The sequence below is a fragment of the Megascapheus bottae genome, chromosome 18 (assembly GCF_031878675.1).
Source record: "Megascapheus bottae isolate mThoBot1 chromosome 18, mThoBot2.hap1, whole genome shotgun sequence".
NCBI lineage: Eukaryota > Metazoa > Chordata > Mammalia > Rodentia > Geomyidae > Megascapheus > Megascapheus bottae.
The window spans coordinates 47,225,763-47,247,130 of NC_143526.1; the positions used below are offsets into that span (position 1 = coordinate 47,225,763).

General features: G+C 51.9%; 1 protein-coding gene across 1 annotated transcript in view; it reads left to right on the forward strand.

Annotated features, from left to right (window-relative positions):
• The window catches only part of Osbpl2 (oxysterol binding protein like 2), a 38,722-nt gene that overhangs the window by 4,725 nt on the left and 12,629 nt on the right, over window positions 1-21,368 (forward strand). Inside the window, exons 2-9 of the mRNA XM_090352607.1 lie at window positions 6,617-6,776; window positions 8,771-8,897; window positions 10,300-10,375; window positions 12,289-12,423; window positions 12,896-12,993; window positions 16,169-16,351; window positions 17,851-17,958; window positions 19,740-19,829. Coding sequence (XP_090208733.1) covers window positions 6,740-6,776; window positions 8,771-8,897; window positions 10,300-10,375; window positions 12,289-12,423; window positions 12,896-12,993; window positions 16,169-16,351; window positions 17,851-17,958; window positions 19,740-19,829 — 854 coding nt within the window. The 5' untranslated portion in view covers window positions 6,617-6,739. The remainder of the gene's footprint in view (window positions 1-6,616; window positions 6,777-8,770; window positions 8,898-10,299; window positions 10,376-12,288; window positions 12,424-12,895; window positions 12,994-16,168; window positions 16,352-17,850; window positions 17,959-19,739; window positions 19,830-21,368) is intronic.

Sequence of the window (21,368 nt, forward strand, 5' to 3'; positions counted from 1 at the left end):
CTACTGCTGGCATCGTTTTCTCCTGACTGCTGGGGTCTTCGGGGCCTCTAAGGGCTGGTGGGTAGTCAGCTTGGGGTCGTGGTATGTCTCAACCATGGGGGCCCTGGAGCCATGGGGTCCCCACCTGATGCTCAGAGCACTTGGTACAATGATACACCGAGCACTCGCCTCACCTAACCCCGCACACCACCCGTGGCCAGCAGTGTGTGCTGGCCAGAGCAGAGGCCCCCCACACCACTAGCGGTGAGATGACAAGGCATAAAACTGTAATGTAGCAGTATGCGGGGGGTCCCTGGCTTCTGGTGGTCTTCCATGGGCAGAAAGGCAGCACAGGCAGGGAGCCCTGCCTACCCCGGCCTGCCATTGCTGCAGTAGAGCGGTGGTGGCTGTGCAAGGGCCCGGCCATCTGGCTGCAGGACTGGTGTCCCCTTGGGAGCAGGGGCGGGGAGAGCCCAGCTTCCCTCCTCCCTGCCCTGTGGCCCCTGGAGCGCAGTTTAGCTTTCTTGTCTCTATCAAGATCTTGGAGATCTGCCATTAATTCTGCAGAGCTGATGCTGCCCACCTGTGAGAGACTCCGCTCATGGGGGGTGGGGGCGGGCTCTGAGCCCTCAGTGTGTAGCGCCTGTCTGGGGTCTGCCAGGCCATCCCTATCTGCCGTCTGCTGGGGAAGGAGTGGCCCCATGGCGATGTGGCCACCACCACGGCTGGCCCTGGGCAGCTCTTATGCCCTGGGTAGGGAAGGGTCTGTCTGTCAACCTTGATGGAAGGTGCCGTGGGCCATGGGGCCTTCACACCAGCAGTGCTGGTGGAGAACCAGCCCCCACGCCGCTGTGTTCTGTATGTTTCTGGCCTGCTCTCTGGAGGCCATCCATGCACCCAGTCTAAGGGAGGTGGAATTGGTGTAGCCAGCCACATACTGCCCAGCAGGGCCCCTGGGGTGAGACCAGGTCTGTGGGAGACAGAGGACCAAAAGTTTCCCAGTGGGAATAAGTTATGCTAACTACTTTGAGTTGTGGACAGAAAAACTCTCCTTGAAGTTGGAGAGTGGGTTTTCATTTTCTCTAGAACTTCCCTGACACAGTACAAGATGGGACCTTGGTCCTGCTGTGGTTCTGTTCTGAGCATGTGGTTTCTTGTTAGTATATCTACTTTAAGTTATGAAGTGAAATTTATGTTATTGCAATTAAATGTAGAATCTTAAGCTGGCACTGGTGGCTCACGCCTCTAATCTTAGCTACTCAGGAGGCTGAGATCTGAGAATGGATGTTTGAAGCCAGCTCAGACAAGAGAGTCTATGAAACTTTTATTTCTAGTTAAGCTCCAAAAAAGCCAGGATGGAGCTACTACTACTAGCCGTGAACAGAAAAGCTCAGTGTCTAGGCCCTGAGTTCAAATCTGGGGACCAACATGCACGTGCGCGCGCACACACACAAACTAGCTTTTGAATGTTTATTACCATAGTTCCTTTGTAAACCACTCAACAGGCACCAACCACCAAGGCTGCCTGAGACAGTTCCCAGGAAGCTCTCTCTGGGCAGCCACTAAGGACTTAACAGGAGTCTGGGGGGGGTGGGGGTGGCAAGGTTTCCCAGGAGGCGTCTGGATTCCCAAGTACTGCAGATGGCCCTTGGAATCAAGGACTGCTCGCCACACCAATCCCCAGCTCTCACATGTGTCTGCTTCAGGACTTCTTGCAGCCCATCTAGTACATTGGCCTCAGCTGCCTGGAAGTCCACAGAGCCTCCAGATCCACAGAAAGCCCCACTGCTAGTCGAGACTCTTCGGCCATGCGTCCACAGCAAACATCTGATAAAGGCAGAACTTCCTGGACAAGTCCAATGTGCAGATTCTACCCTGCTCTCAGAATCTGTCCACAGGATGGCATTTCGGGAAAGACCTTGCCTTAGTGGTCGGTGGCAGCCGAGTGGTTTGCAGGTCCTGTGGACATGATGAGGGGAAGAAGACGTGGATGATGTCTCACCTGCAGGCCCGAGTCATTCTGAGGCTTCTTTGGGGAGCTGGACTCTCACTGGCAAGGCTTCCGTGGTGGTGCTTGGTCAGGAGCTCAGGCCAGGATGAAGCCGTGTGCCGTCGTCGGTGAGCTCCTGTCTTCAGTGTCCACCGCCTGCCTTACACCCTCATTTTGAAGATGATTTTTCTCCTGGCTGGCTTCAAGCTATGATCCTCTGGATGTCAGCCTTCTTAGTAGTTAGGATCACACTCTAGCCACCAGCCCTGCCTGGCCTGGACGCGGCTGTGATTTTGGGGGAGATGGCCTTGGCAGGAGGAATGAGCTTTCTCTAAGAGTGCAGATCAGCCTTGAATTTAACACTTGATCTTCACCAAAAGGATGAGAAGCAATTCCATTTTTTTTGGTTTTTTTTCGGGGGGAGGTTACTTAACCTCAGGTTCTTGAACTCCCACAATGCTTCTTTCTTTGCTCAAGTATGACACTCTACCACTTGAGCCATAGGTCCACTTCTGGCTTTTTGGTGGTTAATTCAAGATAAGAATCTCATGGACTTTTCTATTTGGAGTGGCTCAGACCACAGCCCTCAGATCTTAGCCTCCTGACTACCTAAGATTACAAGCATGAGCCACGGGCACATGGCTTGCTTTATTTGTTTGTTTGTTTATTTTTGAGACAAGGTCTTGCTGTATAGCCCAAAGTAGCATCGCAATTTCAATTTTGGATCCTATCGTGGCAGTGGTGGCACGTGCACATGCACATGCAGGTGTGCTTGTGCACGTGTGCACACAGACACACAGACATACACACAATCAGGCGCTCTTTCCTGGGGCCTGGATTCTATGTATGTGCTGCCCAGACTTGAGTTTGGTGAGGGCAGCTGCAACAGGGGCTGGGTCTGGGATGATAATGCCCAGTATTCTATGTACCCACGTTTGGGCATGTGATCCTCATCTGTATTTGGAAGCTCATGAGACAGTCTGAGAAGGAGAGCTGGGAGTCTCATCTTTGAGGGGGCACTGTTGACCTGGTCTGGTTTTTGTTTTTATTTTGTTGTTCTTATTAAGGTGTACATCCTATGAGTCAGGTAATGCTCTTTTTGGACAATGTCACCTCTTCTCTTGCTTTCCCTCAATTTCTCTCTTGCCCACAAGTTACACAGTTCATTTTTCCACATAGTGAATACTGAATGCCATGACTGCATCTGCTTACCCTCTTTCTCTTTGTATACTGTCTTTATTTCCTACCCCGCAAAGGGGGGAAAAAAAAAAGCAAAGCCAAATACCATCCCCACCAACATCAGTAACTAAAAATGTTTCCATTTCCTGGAGTTTGTTTCCATAAAAAGTATTTTACATGTTCAGAAAAGTTACACCTTTATCTTCCTCTCCTAGGAGTATCTTCCTGTAGTCCTTCAGTGTGGAAAGGCCTGGAGTTGTTTATAGATGATCACATCCAGTTATATTTTAGTTCTAGTTTCCACAGGGGGGAAAAAATAACTTGCACTGTTTGCCTTTGCGCTTGATTTACCTCATTTAGCATGATTTGTTCTACGTCCATCCATTTCCTTGCAGTTGGCAGAATCTCATTCTTGCTAATATGTGAGTAAAATTCCATTGTGTATGGTTACTGCCTTTTCTTGATCCACTCATCTGGGCTGTTTCCATACTTGGCTATTGTGTGGCGGCAATGGACATGGGTGTGCACGTGTCTTTCTTTCTTTTTTTTTTACCAGTCCTGGGGCTTGAACTTAGGCCTGGGCACTGTCCTTGAGCTTTCTCAAGGCTGGCGCTCGCTCTACCCTTGAGCCACAGCACCACTTCTGGCTTTTTCTATGTATGCAGTATCAAGAATCAAACCCAGGACTTCATGCAGGCTAGACAAGCACTCTACCACTAGGCCACACTCCAAGCCCTGCAGGGGTCTTTATGGTATCCTGACTTGTAATGTTCTGGGTAGATGCCCAGGAGTGGTATGGCTGGGTTGGAGGGAAGATCTACTTTTAGTTTTTGTAAATTGCTTTATTGTTGTTATAAAGATGGTGTACGGAGTACATTTCTTTTGTAGACAGCGCCACCCTTCCCTACTCTCTCCCAGTTTTTCCCTCCCATCTCACCCACAAATTGTACAGTTCATTTTCACCGTAGTGTCTAGTGAGTACCAATACTGCCTTCATTTACCCCTTGTTCGTTTCGGGGACTCCCCCTTTACCCTCCCCCAAACAGATAACTGAACCAACAAGACCAAAAGAAAACAAAAAACAGCAATGAAGAAAAAAAAAATCTCTCATTTCCCTTTCCTGGAGTTGGTTTCAATGAATACTAAGTTACACGATCAGATACACAGAGGCATGGTGCCTTTGTGTTCCTCTCCTAAGAATATCTTGCCTTGGTCTCACTGTGTGTGTTTGGGTTCTTTTGAGGAACCTCCTGACTGCTGCCAGAATAGTTGTACTAGTTTACATTCCCGCCCACAGTGCAATAAGTTCCCTTTTCCCCACATCCCTGCCAACATGTGTTGTTGCTCTCATTCACAATGTTGGCCAATCTAACTGGGGTGAGACGGAATCTCAGAATTGTTTTGATTTGCATTTCCTTTATGGCCAGGGACGATGAGCCTTTCCTCATGTGTCTGTTTGCCATTCTTACTTCTGAGAAGTCTCTCCTTAGAGCCTTTGCACATTTACTGATTGACTTAGTTTGGGAGGAGTGTTAATTTGGGGGCTCCTTGTATATTTTGAATAGTAAGCTTTTATTGGATGTATTGCTGGTAAAGATTTTCTCCCTGTCTGTTGACTGTCTTTCGAATTTAGTAACTATGTCCTTTGCTGTGCACAAACTTTTAATTTTGATGCAATCCCATTTGTCAAGTCTCTCTTCTATCTGCTGTGCTCCTAGGTTCTCTTCAAAAAGGTTCCTACTAGGCCTATAAGTTCTAATGTTTCTCCTACTCCAACTCGCAGTAGGTTGACACTTCCATGTCTGATACTGAGGTCTTTGAGCCACTTTGAGGTGAGGTTGATGCATGTGATAAGCAGGGACCCAGTTTTAGCTCCCTGCATCTGGATATCCAGTTTCCCTAACACCAGTTACTGAAGAGGCTGTCTTCCTTCTGTGCATCTTCTTGTCAGTTCCACTGGTCCGTGGCCGCCCCTTGGCCTCCCCGCCATAGTGTAGCAGTACCAGACTGCGCTGTGTATAAGGACCAGAGATTTATTGGCACGCAGCTCTGGAGGTTGGGAAGTGTGTCGAGGTCTTTTTTACAGCATTCTCCTTGGAAAAATGGCAAAAGAGTGGGAGGGGAGCAAGTGCGCACATGCAGGAGAGGCGCTGCCGGGTCCAGGAAGGCCTTTTGTAAGTCAGGAACCCCTTTCACAGTGGCGTTCCTCCACTCCCGGCGCCCTAACTGCTCTCAGAGGCCCCACCTCCACTAGGCCAGGGCCTGGAGGGGCAGACAACCAGACTGGCCCCCATGGCTGCTCAGAGTCAGCTCAGCCTGGGTTTAGCCAGTTCTCCAGGGAGCCCATTTCCTTCCAGCAGCTGCTAAGGTGCAAAAGTGAGACTCAGGCAGGCCACAGGGCACCAGTGGGCCTGGCATGAAGCACTAGAAGCAAGCAGTGGCCTCCTGACCATGCAGAAGATATGGGTACGCGAATGAGCCTCACTCCTTGTCCTGGTTCCCATATCTCTCACAGCAGCCCGTTTCATGGGAATCTGGGTGGGCAGCAAAGAAAAGGGAAGTGGTGGGGAAACGAGGAGGGAAGGAGCTTCGTGTGATCTGTCGTTGATTAAAAATTACAAGTGTACAGCTGCTAATTTACCTTCATTAAAGAAAAACTTCATTTGTGCAGTAATGCACCTTCTATCCGGTGAATATAATGTAACCCTTCTATTAATTATAATAAAAAAATAAAAACCCCAAAGTTCATCAGCTTCTTCCTAGCTATCAGGGGATTTATTTCACTGTTATGCAATTTGCCTTTATTTTTGTGAACAGTCTCAAGGATGCGTGGCAGTGGTGTGCCCTGATCTTGGCAGGAAAAGTTAATGTGCACGAGCTCTAAAATACATAGCTAAAATGGTTTTGAGAGAATTTAAGCATACTTCAGTTTGCCTTGATGTAATTAACTTGTATAGCATTTTTTCTTTTTTTAAATTTTTTTTCCCAGTCCTGGGCTTGAGCTCAGGGCCTGAGCACTGTCCTTGGACTTTCTCAAGGCTAGAGCTCTACCACTTGAGCCTCAGCACCACTTCCAGCTTTCTATGTACGTGGTACCAAGGAATCGAACGCTGGTCTTTGTGAATGCTGGGTGAGCACCCTACCACGAGGCTAGATTCCAGCGCCATATAGCATTCTTCTCTAGGTTTTGTCCATAGCACCATAGAAAAAATTGGTTTCAGCCAGGTATGAAACATTCTGATACATGTTCCACTTTTTGTGACTTTGAGCAGAGCTTCCTGAGACGTGTGGCATCCCCTGCTGTGCACACCTCACTGAAACCACCCTATGGGCGATTGCTCGCCTGTCTCTCCAAATCAAAGCTATGTGCTTGTTAGATTGTTCATTCAGTTATGACTGAGACCGGTGTTAATAGTGGGCATTTAAGTCATGTGTTTTAGGTACATGCCACAGTGTTTCTCCCCTCAGGTTTCCATCGACTCTCACCAAGAAAACATCCCTAGTGCAGCATTGCTTCTGCTCTCTGTGGAACCTGCAAGGATGATCCAGTAGGAGGCCGAGCTGGGCAGTGACAGGGCTGGCCACTGAAGGATGAATGGGGAGGAGGAGTTCTTTGATGCCGTCACAGGTGAGTGGTGTTTGGAGGCTGTGGGGTCCAGAGTGTGGGCCTGGCATGTGGGGTGTGGTCTGGCTTGGCCGAGCAAGGCCAGAGGGGCCTGATGCTGGCTGCCCTGTCTTGGATGAGGGGAACCTTGACCTTGCGGGGTGGGGTGGGTTTGAGGTTGGGGAGAGCATCCTTGTGGGTAGTTTTATTTGAAACCAAGTAAGAACTCAGTATTCTTCTGATAGCCTTACTTCAGCGAGACAGCAGGGCCTTAGAGCTGTCACGTTTGTACCGGGCCAAGTTGTAAAGCGGCTGTGAAATAGCTAGCTTGCCTTCGCAGCAGCTCTTGTTCTCTCCAAGTTCCGTTATTCTTACCTTTGGGGAGCCGTTCTGCTTGTGCCGGGTTGGAGCGAGTGCCACAGTGGCTGGCCTTGCCCAGGCTGCGGCCGCTGCTCCTTGGCCCCGGCCCGTGTCTCTGTGTCCCTCCGTGAGGGACATCTCTGCAGGAAAGGGAGCAGGCTGAGAGCATTTCCTCGTCCCGTGCTGCAGAAGCACCAACAGCAGATGTGAGATGTCCCCGCGGGCAGCTTTGAGGTGGCCTGAGGAGCTCTCTGCAGGGGCTGTCCACAGGATCTTTCCTACCGTGGGAGCTGCTCCCCGCTTGTGCAGATGCCTCTGCTGGAGCCTCCCTACTCTCCACCCGCTCTGGCGTGCTGTGAGCCATGCTCTGCATGCTGTTGGCGGATGTCATTGTTGACTTACTCTTCATGGTCCCAGGAGGGGACACTGAGCTCTTTCTTTATCATCTTCAAGGCTTCTCATTACTTGATGTCTGGGGTTCTGTGTGCATGTGCTCTGGGAGTCCCTCTTGTCGCAGAGCTTGCACGTTCTCAGTGGTACTTCTCCCTGAGGAAGGCCGGCCATCTGGGGGTCAGCCCGTCCCAGGGAGGCCAGTCTTGGAGCCCTGAGTCACCCAGACGAATGTAGAAGAAGTTCCCTCTCACCTGGGGACCCTTCCAACATTGTTGAACACACCATCTTGATTTAGCCCGGGGTTATTCAGGTAGATTCCAGCTTGACCTCCACCATGGCCCAGCAAGTATGGCGATGCCGCGGTGGCCAGCCATGACCCCTAGTGTTTGGAAAGAACAGCTAATTACTCCACACATGTCACTTACAAAGTACTCAGCCCGCGGTGCTCACGCCTGTCATACCAGCTAGCCAGGAGGCCGAGGATCTCAGTTCAAAGCCAGCCGGGCACGAAAGTCTGTGAGACTTTTATCTCTAGAAAACCAGGAGTGCGCTGTGGCTCAAAGGGGTAGAGCACTACACTTGAGCTGGAACACATAGGGACAGCACCTAGGCCCAGAGTTCAGACCCCACACCTGTCATCCTAGCTACTTAGGAGGCTGAGATCTGAGGCTCATGGTTCAAAGCCAGCCCGGGCAAGATTGTCTGTGAGATTCTGATCTCCAGATAAGCACCCCAAAAGCCAGAAGTGGAAGTATGATTCAAATGGTAGAGTGTTAGTCTTGAGCATAAAAGCTCAGGACATCGTCCAGGTCCTAAGTTCAAGCCCCAGGTTCAGTACAAGAAATACAAAATAACTTGAGCTGGGAATATGGCTTAATGGTAGAGTGCTCGCCTAGCATCCATGAATGAAGCCCTGGGTTCGATCCCTCACTCCCACATAAATAGAAAAAAAAATGCTTAGGGACAGTGCCCTGGCCCAGAGTTCGAGCACCGGGACCAACAAAAAAAAAAAAAAAAAGAAAGAAAGAAAGAAAGAAAGAAAGAAAGAAAGAAAGAAAGATTAGGCATGAGGCATGATAGTCACACATATAACCGTAGGGCAGGGGGCTAAGACTGAGGCCAGCGCCGGTACACAGGCTGGGATATATAGTGACTGTCTCAACTAAAGCAAACAAATGACAATTCTGTAGGGTTTTAGGGTTCTGTTCCCTGATCAGTCTCAAGTGGAGGCTTGACGTGGCTGTTTAAAAACTTGTCTTGCGCAGGCTTCGACTCTGATAACTCGTCGGGGGGATTTGCAGAGACAAGTCAAGTCCCTGGCATGATCGACCTGGACACCAGCAGAAGTAGCAGGAGTGGGAAGAGTGGGGAGAATGGAATCCACAAGCACAGGTATGCTGTGCCCTACGTGCATGCTCTTAGAATTTTCTGCAGTTGCCCCCAACAGATATTGCAGGGGTCACCTCTTAGGTCTCCTGAGTCCTGGGTGGCAGCAGCCTCTCCCTGCCCCCAGGCCTGGACTGGCTCCTCCAGGCAGCACTGAGTGTCCTGAGAGACTTGATGCTTTGGCGGGGCTGGAGACTGGCAGGTGTGGTTTTTTGACCCCCTCTGTGAATGAGGCTTCCTTCTTCCCTGCCCTGGAGCTGCTTGGGGTCAGGTATACAGCACACATGGTCGCTGGGAGCCAGGCCTTGCTGATTTCCTCAGATCCACCTGTTCCTCTGCAGGCAACGTGTTAATCCTTCTGTCCCTTCTGTGTCCTGGGGAGTGTACCGGCCACTGGCCCAGTGGGGCTTGAAAGGGTTTGGCTAGCTTGCTGCAGCACAGCCTCGTTTCTTCCCACAACGGCTCATCTCATGCAGATTCTGCTGGCATTGGCCTTACTCGAAGGCATCGACCTGTGTCGGGTAGTCACTGGTGGAGGCAGTGCTGAGTTGTGCTCGGTCTAGAACCTCCGGCCTCTCCCTGACCTCTGAGCGTGGGCCACTCGTGGCATGTAGGTCCCCTTGATGCCCCGCACTCTCAGGCTCCCATTGTCTTCTGTTCACCTGCTGAGCAAGGGCAGAGCGCCTCCTGCGTGCTGTGGGGCCAGGCCCTGGCAGCACCGGGCTTGCTCGGTGCACACTGCCTCCAGGCCTACCACTAGGAACTAGCTCATTCCCTGCTCTGGGGCCTCAGAGTGTCGACCTGGGGGCATGGGGGGCCTGGGGGTCTGGTGGGGGGTCATTTCTTTTTGCTAGGCACAGTGGCACTTCTCAAAGCCAGAGCTGATGGTGCCACCTCTGTCCTCAGCACAGAGCTTGGGCCAGAGGACCATGCACTGCCCTCACGCCTCTAGTTCTCAGCCACTCTGACTCGCACCCCTTCTGCTCACAGATGTGTCCCAGTGGTCACTGACCTTTAAGGTTGCCATTTTCTTAGGATGAGGGCCAACACTCTCCTAGCTCTTGTCCTGGGCAGCAGGGGTTATGCAAAGGCCTCGGATGCAGCCAACCCTGGCCATCCCAGGACCTCGTTCACAGAAAGCCCATGGCTGGGCGCTGCTCCCAGCTCAGGGAAAGAACCAGCTGCCTGGCCACTGCAGGGTTGGGGGCCAGACTCCAAGGTCACTGTAACTGGATGAGGAGCCCTTTAGGGCAGCAATGCAGCGAGCTTCTGAGGAAACCCAGCCGCACCTAGCTTCTCCAGGCATGCCAGAAGGCAGACGTACCACATTTAGGTCTCCTAGCTGAAAAGAGGAAGTTGCTCCTCTGAGTAAATGGAAGCACCTTGCTCTCTTCCCGCATTCTCACAGGACGGCGCTGCCTGCCCCCATGTTCACGAGAAGTGATTTCAGTGTGTGGAGTATACTGAAAAAGTGCATTGGTCTGGTGAGTTCACCTAGCTGCTGCTGCTGCTGCTGCTGCTGCTGCTGCTGCTGCTGCTGCTGCTGCTGCTGCTGCTCCTCCTCCTCCTCCTCCTCTTCCTCCTCTTCTTCCTCTCCTCCTCCTCCTCCTCCTCCTCCTCCTCCTCCTCCTCCTCCTCTTCCTCCTTCTTTATTTTTGGCCAGTGTTGGGTCTTGAAGTCAGAGCCTGGTTCTGAGTGCTGTCCTTTAGCTTTTTCACTCAAGACTGGCACTCTACCATTTGAACCACAGCTCCACTTTGACTTTTTGGTGGTTATTTGGAAATAAGAGTCTCAGGGACTTTTCTTCCTAGGCTGTCTTTGAACTTCAATCGTCAGATCTCAGCCTCCTGCCTTCTGAGTATCTAAGATTAAAAGGGTGAGCCACTGGTTCCTGGCTTGGACAGTTCTTTAGTAGACAACACTAACCAGGCGCCGGTGGCTCACGCCTGTAATATAGTTACTCAGAAGGCTGAAATCTGAGGAGTGTAGTTCACAGCCAGCTTGGGCAGGAAAGTGTGAGACTCTTATCTCCAATTAACCACCAGAAAACCGGAAGTGATGTTGTGGCTCATGTGGTAGAGCACTAGCTCACGCCTGCAGTCCTAGCTACTCCGGAGGCTGAGATCTGAGGATTGTAGTTCAAAGCCAGTCCAGGCAGGAAAATCTGGGAGACTTCTTAGATCCAATTAAGCACCAGAAAATTGGAAGTGGCACTGTGGCGCAAAGTGGTAGAGCACTAGCCTTGAGCTGAAGAGCTTAGGGACAGTGCACAGGCCCAGAGTTCAGTGACTGACCAAACTCACAAAAGTACAGTATTTAGACTCAACTGGTAGAGCTCTAGCCTTGAGAAAGCCCAAGGACAGTGCTTAGGCCCTGAGTTCAAGCCAGGACTTGCAAAAACAAAGAAGTAGAGCATTTAACTAGGAATTCCCGTGAGCTTATTACTGCTAGTTCAAGAAAATGTGCTGTACATATTTTTAAACAGCGTGGAATTAAGATAATAAAGCAGGAAAGGAACAAATCAACACGAGTAGGGATTTTGGGACTCTCAGTTATTTGGATTATGGAATGATAGTCCAGCAGGTGGCACTTTCTCCTGGTCCTGAGACATGTTTCCAGCATTTCTGAGTGCCCTCAGCTTTGTGTGTAGCCTGAGCATGTGCCCTCCCCACCCCGGCTCTGGCCTGCTCTTGCCCTACAACCTTGGGCTGTTTGTGGGGTCTCTGTGGACCAGGCATGTGACCAGGGTCCTGCTCTTTCTCAGGACTAGGCCTGCCCTGGGGTTCTGTGCTGAGTACACTGCCATCTCAGGGTTCTTGGAACAGATGTGACCGGGCAGCGACCAGCTTCCCTGAGCCTTCAGAGGCCTGATCCTTATCTCCAGAACGGACAAGGCCCACAAAAGCCTTAGTAACTCCACTTGAGTCAGCATCAGATCCAGAGCCATCCTTGACCCCAGAGTTTTTTTTCTGCCCAAGCCCCTTCCCAGAAGGTCTACCCTGGGAAGGCCTCACAGCCCGTGAGCATGAGCCCGCGGTGCCTGGGGGCAGGCACACCTCTGCACAGAGTGGAACAGTGTGGAGGGTCTTGCCTGCTGGCCGAGGCATTTCTGCGTGATCCTGGAAGGTTCTGGAAGCTCCGGAAGACTAGATTAGGGCTCCAGTGCTCACAGAATTGCGGTGGGGGGACACAGAGACAGCCCTGGGGACTTCCTCCATGCTTGCTGTGTCATGGGGCTTGGGAGGGGTCCTACACCTGGACAGCGGAGGAGGGGCAGGGGCAGGGGCCTGAAGATCTGTGGGTCTGACAGTTGAGGATCCGTGTGTGGGAAGTTCGGGGGCAGGGTGTGCCCCGTGGCACCAGGAAACTGACCAGACATCGTCCTGTATCCTCCTAGGAGCTGTCCAAGATCACGATGCCCATCGCTTTCAACGAGCCGCTGAGCTTCCTCCAGCGGATCACAGAGTACATGGAGCACGTGTACCTCATCCACAGAGCCTCGCGCCAGTCCCAGACCCTGGAGAGGATGCAGGTGGGCACTTTGGTGGTTTAATGCACGTGGCCTGTTGGGTGTGGGGACCAGGCATCCTGAGGCGGAGCGGGTGGCGTCATCCAGAAGCATGTTCCCTGCCCGTGTCTGGCAGCTCCTCCTGCAGTCTTCAGCCCCACGGCCTCACATCTGTGATGTTCACGTAGGAGTGTGGGTGTGTATATGTGTGCCTGCCTGAACACAAGTGAGCACGTGTGAGGGACACACACCTGTGAGTGCGGCATATTCCAGACTGACTGACGTTGCTGATGTGTGTGCACGGGGCCAACACATAGTTCCTTCTTTTTACAACCTGGAGGAAGTAGTGGGTGACAAGTGGCATCTCCCTGGAAGCCCTGGGATGGTGCGTGTGTTCCTGTGAGGGGTCAGCAGAGCCTGCATGCCTCGGGGCTCTGTGGGTGCCCCTGCCCGCGCCCAGGCCCCACTGCTCTAACTTAGCCTTGGTTGTTTGTAGTCTGTAGCTGCTTTCGCGGTCTCGGCAGTGGCTTCCCAGTGGGAGAGGACTGGAAAACCATTCAACCCGCTCTTGGGCGAGACCTATGAGCTGATCAGGTAAGAGGGCCCCTCACACGTGGTTGACAGATGCGTCCCAGACAACAGGGAGCCTGATTCTTTCAGCAGCACCACGGCTCCTCGGCTCTGGGGACATGCCTGGAATCAGGAGTCGCTGGTGTATTTGGGAGGCTGTAGATGTTGGTGTGGGGGGGGGCAAACACAGGAGGGAAAGCAATGGTGAAGACAGCACGCAGGGACTCGGGAGCGAAGCCTGGGCCCCCGGCAGGTGTGCACCCTGTGTAAGCAAGTGAGATTCAAGGGAGCTGTCACCAGTGAGCAGGTCTGGGCCTCGCCACACACCTGTGGGGAGGGCCCCAGCAGGTAGCCAGAGAGAGAAGATGAGCCGTGGAGGTGCGGTGGGCTGCCCAGGCCCGTTCCCACGCCCTGTCCTGCAGGGCTCAGGAATGGCTCGACAGGCCTGCCAGGTAGAACTGTCTGATGACACCTGGTCTCTGCGTGTGTATTTGTATGTGTGAGTGTGTGCTGGACTGGGGCCTGGGTGTTGTCAACTTAGCTTTTCCTACCACTTGAGCCACAGCTCCATTTCTAGCTTTCTAGTGGTTAACTGGAGAGAAGACTCTCATGGACGTTCTTGCCTGGGTGGGTTTGAGCCGTGATCCTTGGGTCTCAGCTTCCTGAGTAGCTAGGATGACGGGCAGGAGCCACCGGTGCCCAGTGTCCTGATTTTGACATCTGAAATTTGTCCAGCTCAGGGCACACAGGCCAGGGCAGTGCCCCTCGTGCGCGTACACAGCGTGCACCCCTCTACTCTTGTCCTTTGGCCCTGAGCCTGGAGCCCAGGCCCTGGAACTCAGCCCAGAGGTGGAGCAGGTAGATCCCAGGCCACCTCACTGCTGGCCTGGCCTCACTCCTAGCAGTCTAGGATTGGAATCCTCCTTCCAACTTGTCTATAAGGATAGTCTATGGAGCCGGGAGTTTGGCCTAGTGGTAGAGTGCTGGCCCGGCATGCACGAAGACCGGGGATTGACTCCTGGGTACCACATGCATAGAAAAAGCTGGAAGTGGTGCTGTGGCTCAAGTGGCAGACCCTTAGCCTTGAGAAAACCATAGGACAGTGCCCAGGCCCTGAGTTCAAGCTCCAGGACTAGCAAAAAAAAAAAAAAAAAAAAGAATATTCTATAGAATATGTAAATCACTGAAAAAATAAAAAAAGCAAGGTAGTAATGTGGTTCATGTGATGAGTGTGGTTCAAGTGTGCTTGAGTTACCACAAAAGAAAATCCAGAAAACAACACATAAAATACCCCATGAAACTCAGATGTTGTCCTGCAAAGCCCCGTTGTTGACGATTTGATAGATGGCCTTTCGTGTGTGACAGTGTTAATTTGTGACATCTGTCAGTATGTCATAATTACTGTCCCTTGTTACAGACTTCCAGAACTGCAGTTTCTCATGGATTAGTCGTTGTTGCAGCATTTCTGGGTCATGGTTTAACTGCAGCATTTTTTTTCTGTGTCATAAGTTAAAAGAATGCACTGGGCAACTGCTAGCATCTCAGACGTCACTATGAAGCTTGTGTTCTGTCTCCTGCTGATGAGTGATGGTGGGGCCTGGGTGCTGGTCTCCCCCCATGAGCCCTTTACTGTGGGCTCCGGGGGCCTACTGCCCTGACAGTCTGCCCATCAGTACCAGTCATCGGGCTGTGGGGCAGGGCTGTTGTTGTGATCAGTGCAGGCTCTCCTGACGTCTGCAGGGAAATCATGACCTTGAGAATGTAGGGAAATGCCACCTTTGTTTTCTCCTCTGCTCTGCTTCATCCTGAGGGTGCAGCCACTGGCCTGGCCTGCTCTGCCACCATCTGAGCCCTCGTGTATGCTCATGCCAGCTGCTACCTCGTGGTCTCTTAAGTCTGTCTGCCTTTGAGAAAGCCAAAGGGCTTGAGAGAGCGTGTCTTGGGGCCCGAGCAGCCCCCAGGCCACCTGGACTGTATGGCAGCCCTGCTTCTGCAGCAGAGACAGAGAACCAAGGCCCAAACAAGGTTTATCTGTTGTGGACACTGCTGAGCCAAGTCGCCCTCCCAGCCCTCTCTGCACCCCCGGTCACATGCTAAGCGCCAGGATTTGAGGCACTGATTTTTGCCTAGCTGTTGGAAAATTATTCAGATGCCTTGGAAAAGATAAGGCTGAGCAGGGAAAACTTTGTGGGCCATGGAAAAGAAGCTGATAGGATAGAAAGAATAAGAACCAGTTGAGACACTGAGTGGAAGAGGACAGGAGGAATCCTTAGCCTCTCGGGGCCTATCTTGGGTTCAAGTGGAGGTTCACACACTGAGAAGCAAACTCCCACCCTCAGCATGTCCCTTCCAGGCCCAGCTGGCTAGCGGGGGAGCCCGTGGGGCCAGGCTGCCCTGGCTTCATGCAGTGGCATAGACCAAGCATGTACAGTGTCTTTCAGATCCCTCTTGAGCAGCTAAAAATACAACTTCTTTTCTTAGACAAGTATTCATTTTGTAGATTACATACCTTGGCAGGCAACCTTTTAAAACCTAATTTTTCAACTTTCCTTCCTCTGTAATGATTGGGAATTCTGATTCCAGCTAAGTTAGTAATTATGTGGTTTAGCTTTTATAATTTTTAATGACTACAACTGTAGGTGTATTCGCAGTTCTGGGACAATTAAAAACTGACATTTTTATTGAATAGGAGAGTCTCTAAAAATCTTATTTCCTGGCCAGGAATATTTTAGGGTCTAAGACATTCCCTCATGGAAGTTCCGGCGCCTCATACGAGAGTAGACGCAGGAGCAGCCTCCGGAGGCTTCCAGCATAATCTCTGGGGTGCCAGGCGAGGAAATCCTTGGAGGAATGTGTGGGATTGGGGCTCAGCTTGATCTGAGGCCCGGCTGGTCACCTGCCAGGGCCAGTGTCTGAGGGTGAGCAGCAGGGTGGGGGGAGACCCCTCTCACGTGTGCTTTGAGCAGCTATGTGGCTCTCTACTCTTAGGAGACAGACAGAGTATGCCATGAGGTCACAGCCTATGGGTGCCTGGGGTCCAGAGCCTCTAAGCGACCCCAGAAGTTGTCCCCTGGGCCTTGGGCTGTGAGACCCTGTCATCCCGAGGGGTGAGGTGACCTCCTTTGTGGTTGCTGTCGTTAATGTGGTTTTTTCCTCTCCTTTTCTTTCCCACTTCTTTCTCTTCTCTTTTTGGACCCAGGGAAGATTTAGGATTCAGATTCATATCTGAACAGGTCAGTCACCACCCTCCCATTAGCGCATTTTATTCAGAAGGCCTCAACCAGGACTTCATGTTTCATGGCTCCATCTACCCGAAGCTGAAGTTCTGGGGCAAGAGCGTGGAGGCAGAGCCCCGGGGGACCATCACGCTGGAGCTGCTCAGGTGAGCGTGCAGGGCCGAGTCAGCCTGGGAGCCCGCCTGGTGCCGCCGTGGTCACTGGCCCACACTGCAGGACCCTGGAGACCTTTGGCCTCCCTCCTGTGCACGTCTCCCCTCAGCTGGCGGGCCCTCCCCCTTCCTCACACCACTGCTTTGGTCACTCACCGCCTGCTCTCCCCACCCCAAAACCACCCGAGGCAGGGCCGTCTGCACAACCACTCACTGCTCTGAGCGTGGCAGCAGCTTCCAGGCCCTGCCCGTCCCTGGGTGCTCCAGACTGACCAGGGCTATGTGGAATGCAGCATCGGACTCCCTTCCGGGCAGGAGTAGTGACTCAGAAGCCAGAGCAGGGACCCTCATACACATGCAGACCTGGCAGTGTGTGCAGGTGTGTGTGTATGTGTGGTGTTACACAAGGCTTGAATCCGGGGTGGGGGGGGGTAGATGGAAGGCCCAGCAGAGGCTTTCTGCAGCTGGACACTGTGGTTCAGCACCCATCTGAGGTGCTTCTGATCCAACAGAGAGTCTGTGGCAAATGCATGCCTTCCCGGCCCACAGCCCCACGCACACGCGTGACCTCTGCTGTGGGGCTCCCCTGGGGAGGCGTCCATACTGTGTGAGCTGTACTGCTCAGGGTCTCCCTCGTGTTTGAGTTCACATCCCTAGATGACTCTTTCTTTATTATTACTATTTTTTTTTTTTTGAGACACTTTCCCTAAATGGCCAGACTGGCCTTGAACGTGCATTCTCCTGCCTCTGCCTCCTGGGCATCTGTGATTGCAGGTGTGGGCCACACCACATCTGGCTCCCCCTGGCTGGCTGGTGACTTGCCAGTGCTCTGAGGACCTGTAAACCTGTCTCACCATCATTTGGGGACTGAGGTGTGCAGAGCTGAGAAGCTCGTTCATATGTTTGGGTTTTGTCTAGAAAACTCGAGAACTTCCCGATGTGGCCATGCAGTGTCCTTGCTCTAGCTAGTTTCTGCCCTTGGTCATGGCGCTTCCCTGTCCCCTCCCGAGGGTCCGTCTGCTGTCCGCAGGCCTTGCCCTTGGGGGGAGGCATTTTGGAGGATGAGGCATGAAGGAAGAAGGTGTGGAGTGTGTGGCCTCTCCTTGTGTCTCTGTGCATGTGTCCTTCCTGTTTGTGTGCGTGCACATGTGCCGTGGACACACGCAGTGCCAGGGCGGCCTTAGTACTGTCACTGCCGTGTTTTTCTTTTGACTGCTTCACGGGAAAGCCATTTCTCTTTGACTCCATCTTCCTTTATTGCTTATTAACTTGTCCTGACATTTAAGCAGAAAGCTTTGTTGATACTACAAAGGAAAGCAGAAATACATTTCAAACACATGCTAACGAAATAGCCTACTCCAGAGGGACTTCAAAGTGCGGCTGCTCTTGTTGGCTCCCTCCTGGCTCTCTGGTTTCATCTGTTCTGGGTCACTCAGGGTCGCACAGGAGATGTGCTTCCTTGCCCTGACCTGCCCGTTTGGATGCCTCTTCAGGCATGATGAAGCCTACACCTGGACCAACCCCACCTGCTGTGTGCACAATGTCATCCTGGGGCAGCTGTGGATCGAGCAGTATGGCACCGTGGAGATCCTGAACCATAGGTATGCCACCGCGCCTGCCTGAGGATGGCAAATTGACTTATCAAAGTTTAAACCTCAACGCTGGGTGCCGTGGCTCATGCCCGTAATCCCAGCTCCTAAGAAGGCTGAGATCTAAGGATCATGGTTCAAAGCTTGCCCAGGCGCTAAAGTCTCTGAGACTATCTCCATCAGACTTTATTTCTACCAGAAAACCCTAAGTGGCGCTGTGGCTCCACGTGGTAGAGTGATAGCCTTGAACTGAAAAGCTCAGGGACAATGCCCAAGCCTAGAGTTCAAGCCCCACAACTGACAAAAAAAAAAAAAAAAGGAAGTGGCTCAAGTGGTAAAATGCTGGCCTTGAACCAAAAAGCTCAGTGACAGCACTGAGGCTCAGAGTTCAAGCCCCGTGACAGACCAAAAAAAAAAAAAATATATATATATGTATATATATATATATATATATATATATATATTTGAGATATAATTTACAAATCACAAAGCTGACCCTTTTATCCTTTTATTTTTTTGCCAGTCCTGGGGCTTGAACTTAGGGTCTAGGCATTGTCCTTGAGCTGCCGCTGTCACTGCCGCCGCCGCCGCCTCTGCCTCCTCCTCCTCCTCCTCCTCCTCCTCCCCTTCCTCCCCCTCCCCCTCCTCCCCCTCCCCCCCTTCTTCTTCTTCTTTTGTGGGTCATGGGACTTGAACTTGGCCTGGGTGCTATCCCTGAGCTCTTCAGCTCAAGGCTAGTTCCCTACCCTTGAGCCAAGCCTCACTTCCCGTTTGCTAGAGGTTAATTAGAGATAAGAGTCTTAGGTCCTCTTGTACCTAGGCTGGCTTTGAACCTTGATCCTCAGATCTCAGCCTCCTGAGTAGCTAGGATTACAGGCGTGAGCCACCGCCACTGCTCGCTCAGCAGTCCTTGAGCTTTCTCAAGGGTAGCACTCCACCTCTTGAGCTACAGCACCACTTCCAGCTTTTTTTTTTCTTCCAGTCCTGGGCTTGAGCTCAGGGCCTAACCACTGTCCCTGGACTTTCTCAAGGCTAGAGCTCTACCACTTGAGCCTCAGCACCACTTTCGGCTTTTTTCTATATGTGGTACCGAGGAATCGAACCCGGGTCTTTGTGCATGCTAGGCAAGCACTTTAACCACTAGGCCAAACTCCCGGCCCGACTTCCAGCTTTTTTGTGTATATGATACAAGGAATTGAACCCAGAGCTTCATACCTGTTAGACAAGCACTCTTACCAGTAGGCCATACTCCCAGCCCAAAGCTGACCCATTGTAAATGGGTCCTTGCTGTTAGGAAAATGGAGGAGAAAGGTAGGAAACAGGCCAGACTCGATGTTCCACAGATGAGGACTGTTTATTGATAAGTAGCAAGGAACACAGCTTTCCTGTGAGCAGGACAGAAGCAGGGTTTCATGAGGTCAGCAAGGAGGTAGAGGTTCATGCAAAAGCTATTAGGTCTAGGGAGGTGGGGGGCTTTTCGCCTGGGCCCATGACGGAATGTCTGCAGGGTCAGGCAGTCTACGCTTAGGGCCTGCCTGGTATCTGTATGCACCTAGTAAGATGGGGTGGGGGTCCGTCCTTTGCTCATAGGACACTTGAGTAAATTGCCTGCTGTGGTGTAAGTCATACCACAAACTCATGTTAGGGTCTCTCCACCACCCCAGAGAGGTCCTTGAATGCTGGCTGACACTGTGTGCCCCCACCCTCCCCAACCAACCTGGTCATTTTTTCCTCCTTAAATTGGCCTTGGGATGTTTACATTGTAACAGATGCCTGTATGTATCTTTCCACAGAACCGGAGATAAGTGTGTCCTGAACTTCAAACCATGCGGACTGTTTGGGAAGGAGCTGCACCGAGTGGAAGGGTACATTCAGGACAAAAAGTAGGTATACACACTGTGTCCATGGGCTCTGTGACCCTGGATCTATGTCCGTGGGCTTTGTGTCTGTGGGCTCTGTGACCCTGGACTCTGTGTCCGTGGACTCTATGTCCATGGGCTCTGTGTCTGTGGGCTCTGTGACCTAGGACTCTGTGTCCATGGGCTGTGTCTGTGGGCTCTGTGACCCTGGACTCTGTGTCCGTGGGCTGTGTCTGTGGGCTCTGTGTCCGTGGGCTCTGTGACCTAGGACTCTGTGTCCATGGGCTGTGTCTGTGGGCTCTGTGTCTGTGGGCTCTGTGTCCGTGGGCTCTGTGACCCTGGACCCTGTGTCCGTGGGCTGTGTCTGTGGGCTCTGTGTCTGTGGGCTCTGTGTCCGTGGGCTCTGTGACCTAGGACTCTGTGTCCATGGGCTGTGTCTGTGGGCTCTGTGTCTGTGGGCTCTGTGTCCGTGGGCTCTGTGACCCTGGACCCTGTGTCCGTGGGCTCTGTGTCTGTGGGCTCTGTGACCCTGGACTCTGTGTCCGTAGGCCCTGTGACCCTGGACTCTGTTTCTGTGGGCTCTGTGTCCGTGGCCTCTGTGACCCTGGACTCTGTGTCCATAGGCTCTGTGTCCGTGGGCTCTGTGACCATAGGCTCTGTGACCCTGGACTCTATGTCCGTGAGCTCTGTGTCTATGGGCTCTGTGTCTGTGGGCTCTGTGACCCTGGACTCTGTGTCTGTAGGCCCTGTGTCCGTGGGCTCTGTGACCCTGGACTCTATGTCCGTGGGCTCTGTGTCCGTGGCCTCTGTGACCATAGGCTCTGTGACCCTGGACTCTATGTCCGTGGACTCTATGTCCGTGGGCTCTGTGACCCTGAACTCTGTGTCCGTGGACACTCAGCAAATTGCCAGCATATTCTCCCCTCTCCTCCAGTTGATTACGTTCAGTGTCTCAAGTTTCTCAAATTTTTTTTTTCCAGTGTGGGGTTTGAACCATATATAAGGAAATTTCTTCTCATTCCTGACATGAAGGAATTAGGAGCATTACCTGTTGAGACAGTCTGCAAAATGCTGTGAGGTTCTAAAGTGCAATTTTTATTTTTTGTCAGTCATGGTACTTGAACTCAGGGCCTGGGTGCTATCCCTGAGTGAGCTCTTTTTGCTCAAGGCTAGCTCTCTACCACTTTAAGCCAGAGCTCCACTGTGGTTTTCTGCTAGTTAATTGAAGACGAGTCTCACGGACTTTCCTGCCTAGGTTAATTCGTGATCCTCAGATCTCAGCCTCTTGAATAGCTAGGATTATAAGCATGAGCCATTAGATGCAGTTGGTTTTGTTGTTGTTTGTTTTTCCAGTCCTGGGGCTTGGACTCAGTGCTTAGGCACTGTCCCTGAGCTTCTTTTGCTCAAGTCTAGCACTTTACCACTAAGCCGTATTCCCAGCCCTAAAATGTGTGTGTGTGTGTGTGTGTGTGTGTGTGTGTGTATATATATATATATATATATATATTTTTTTTTTTTTTTTGGTCTGCCATGGGACTTGAACTCTTGGCCTGGGTGCTGTGC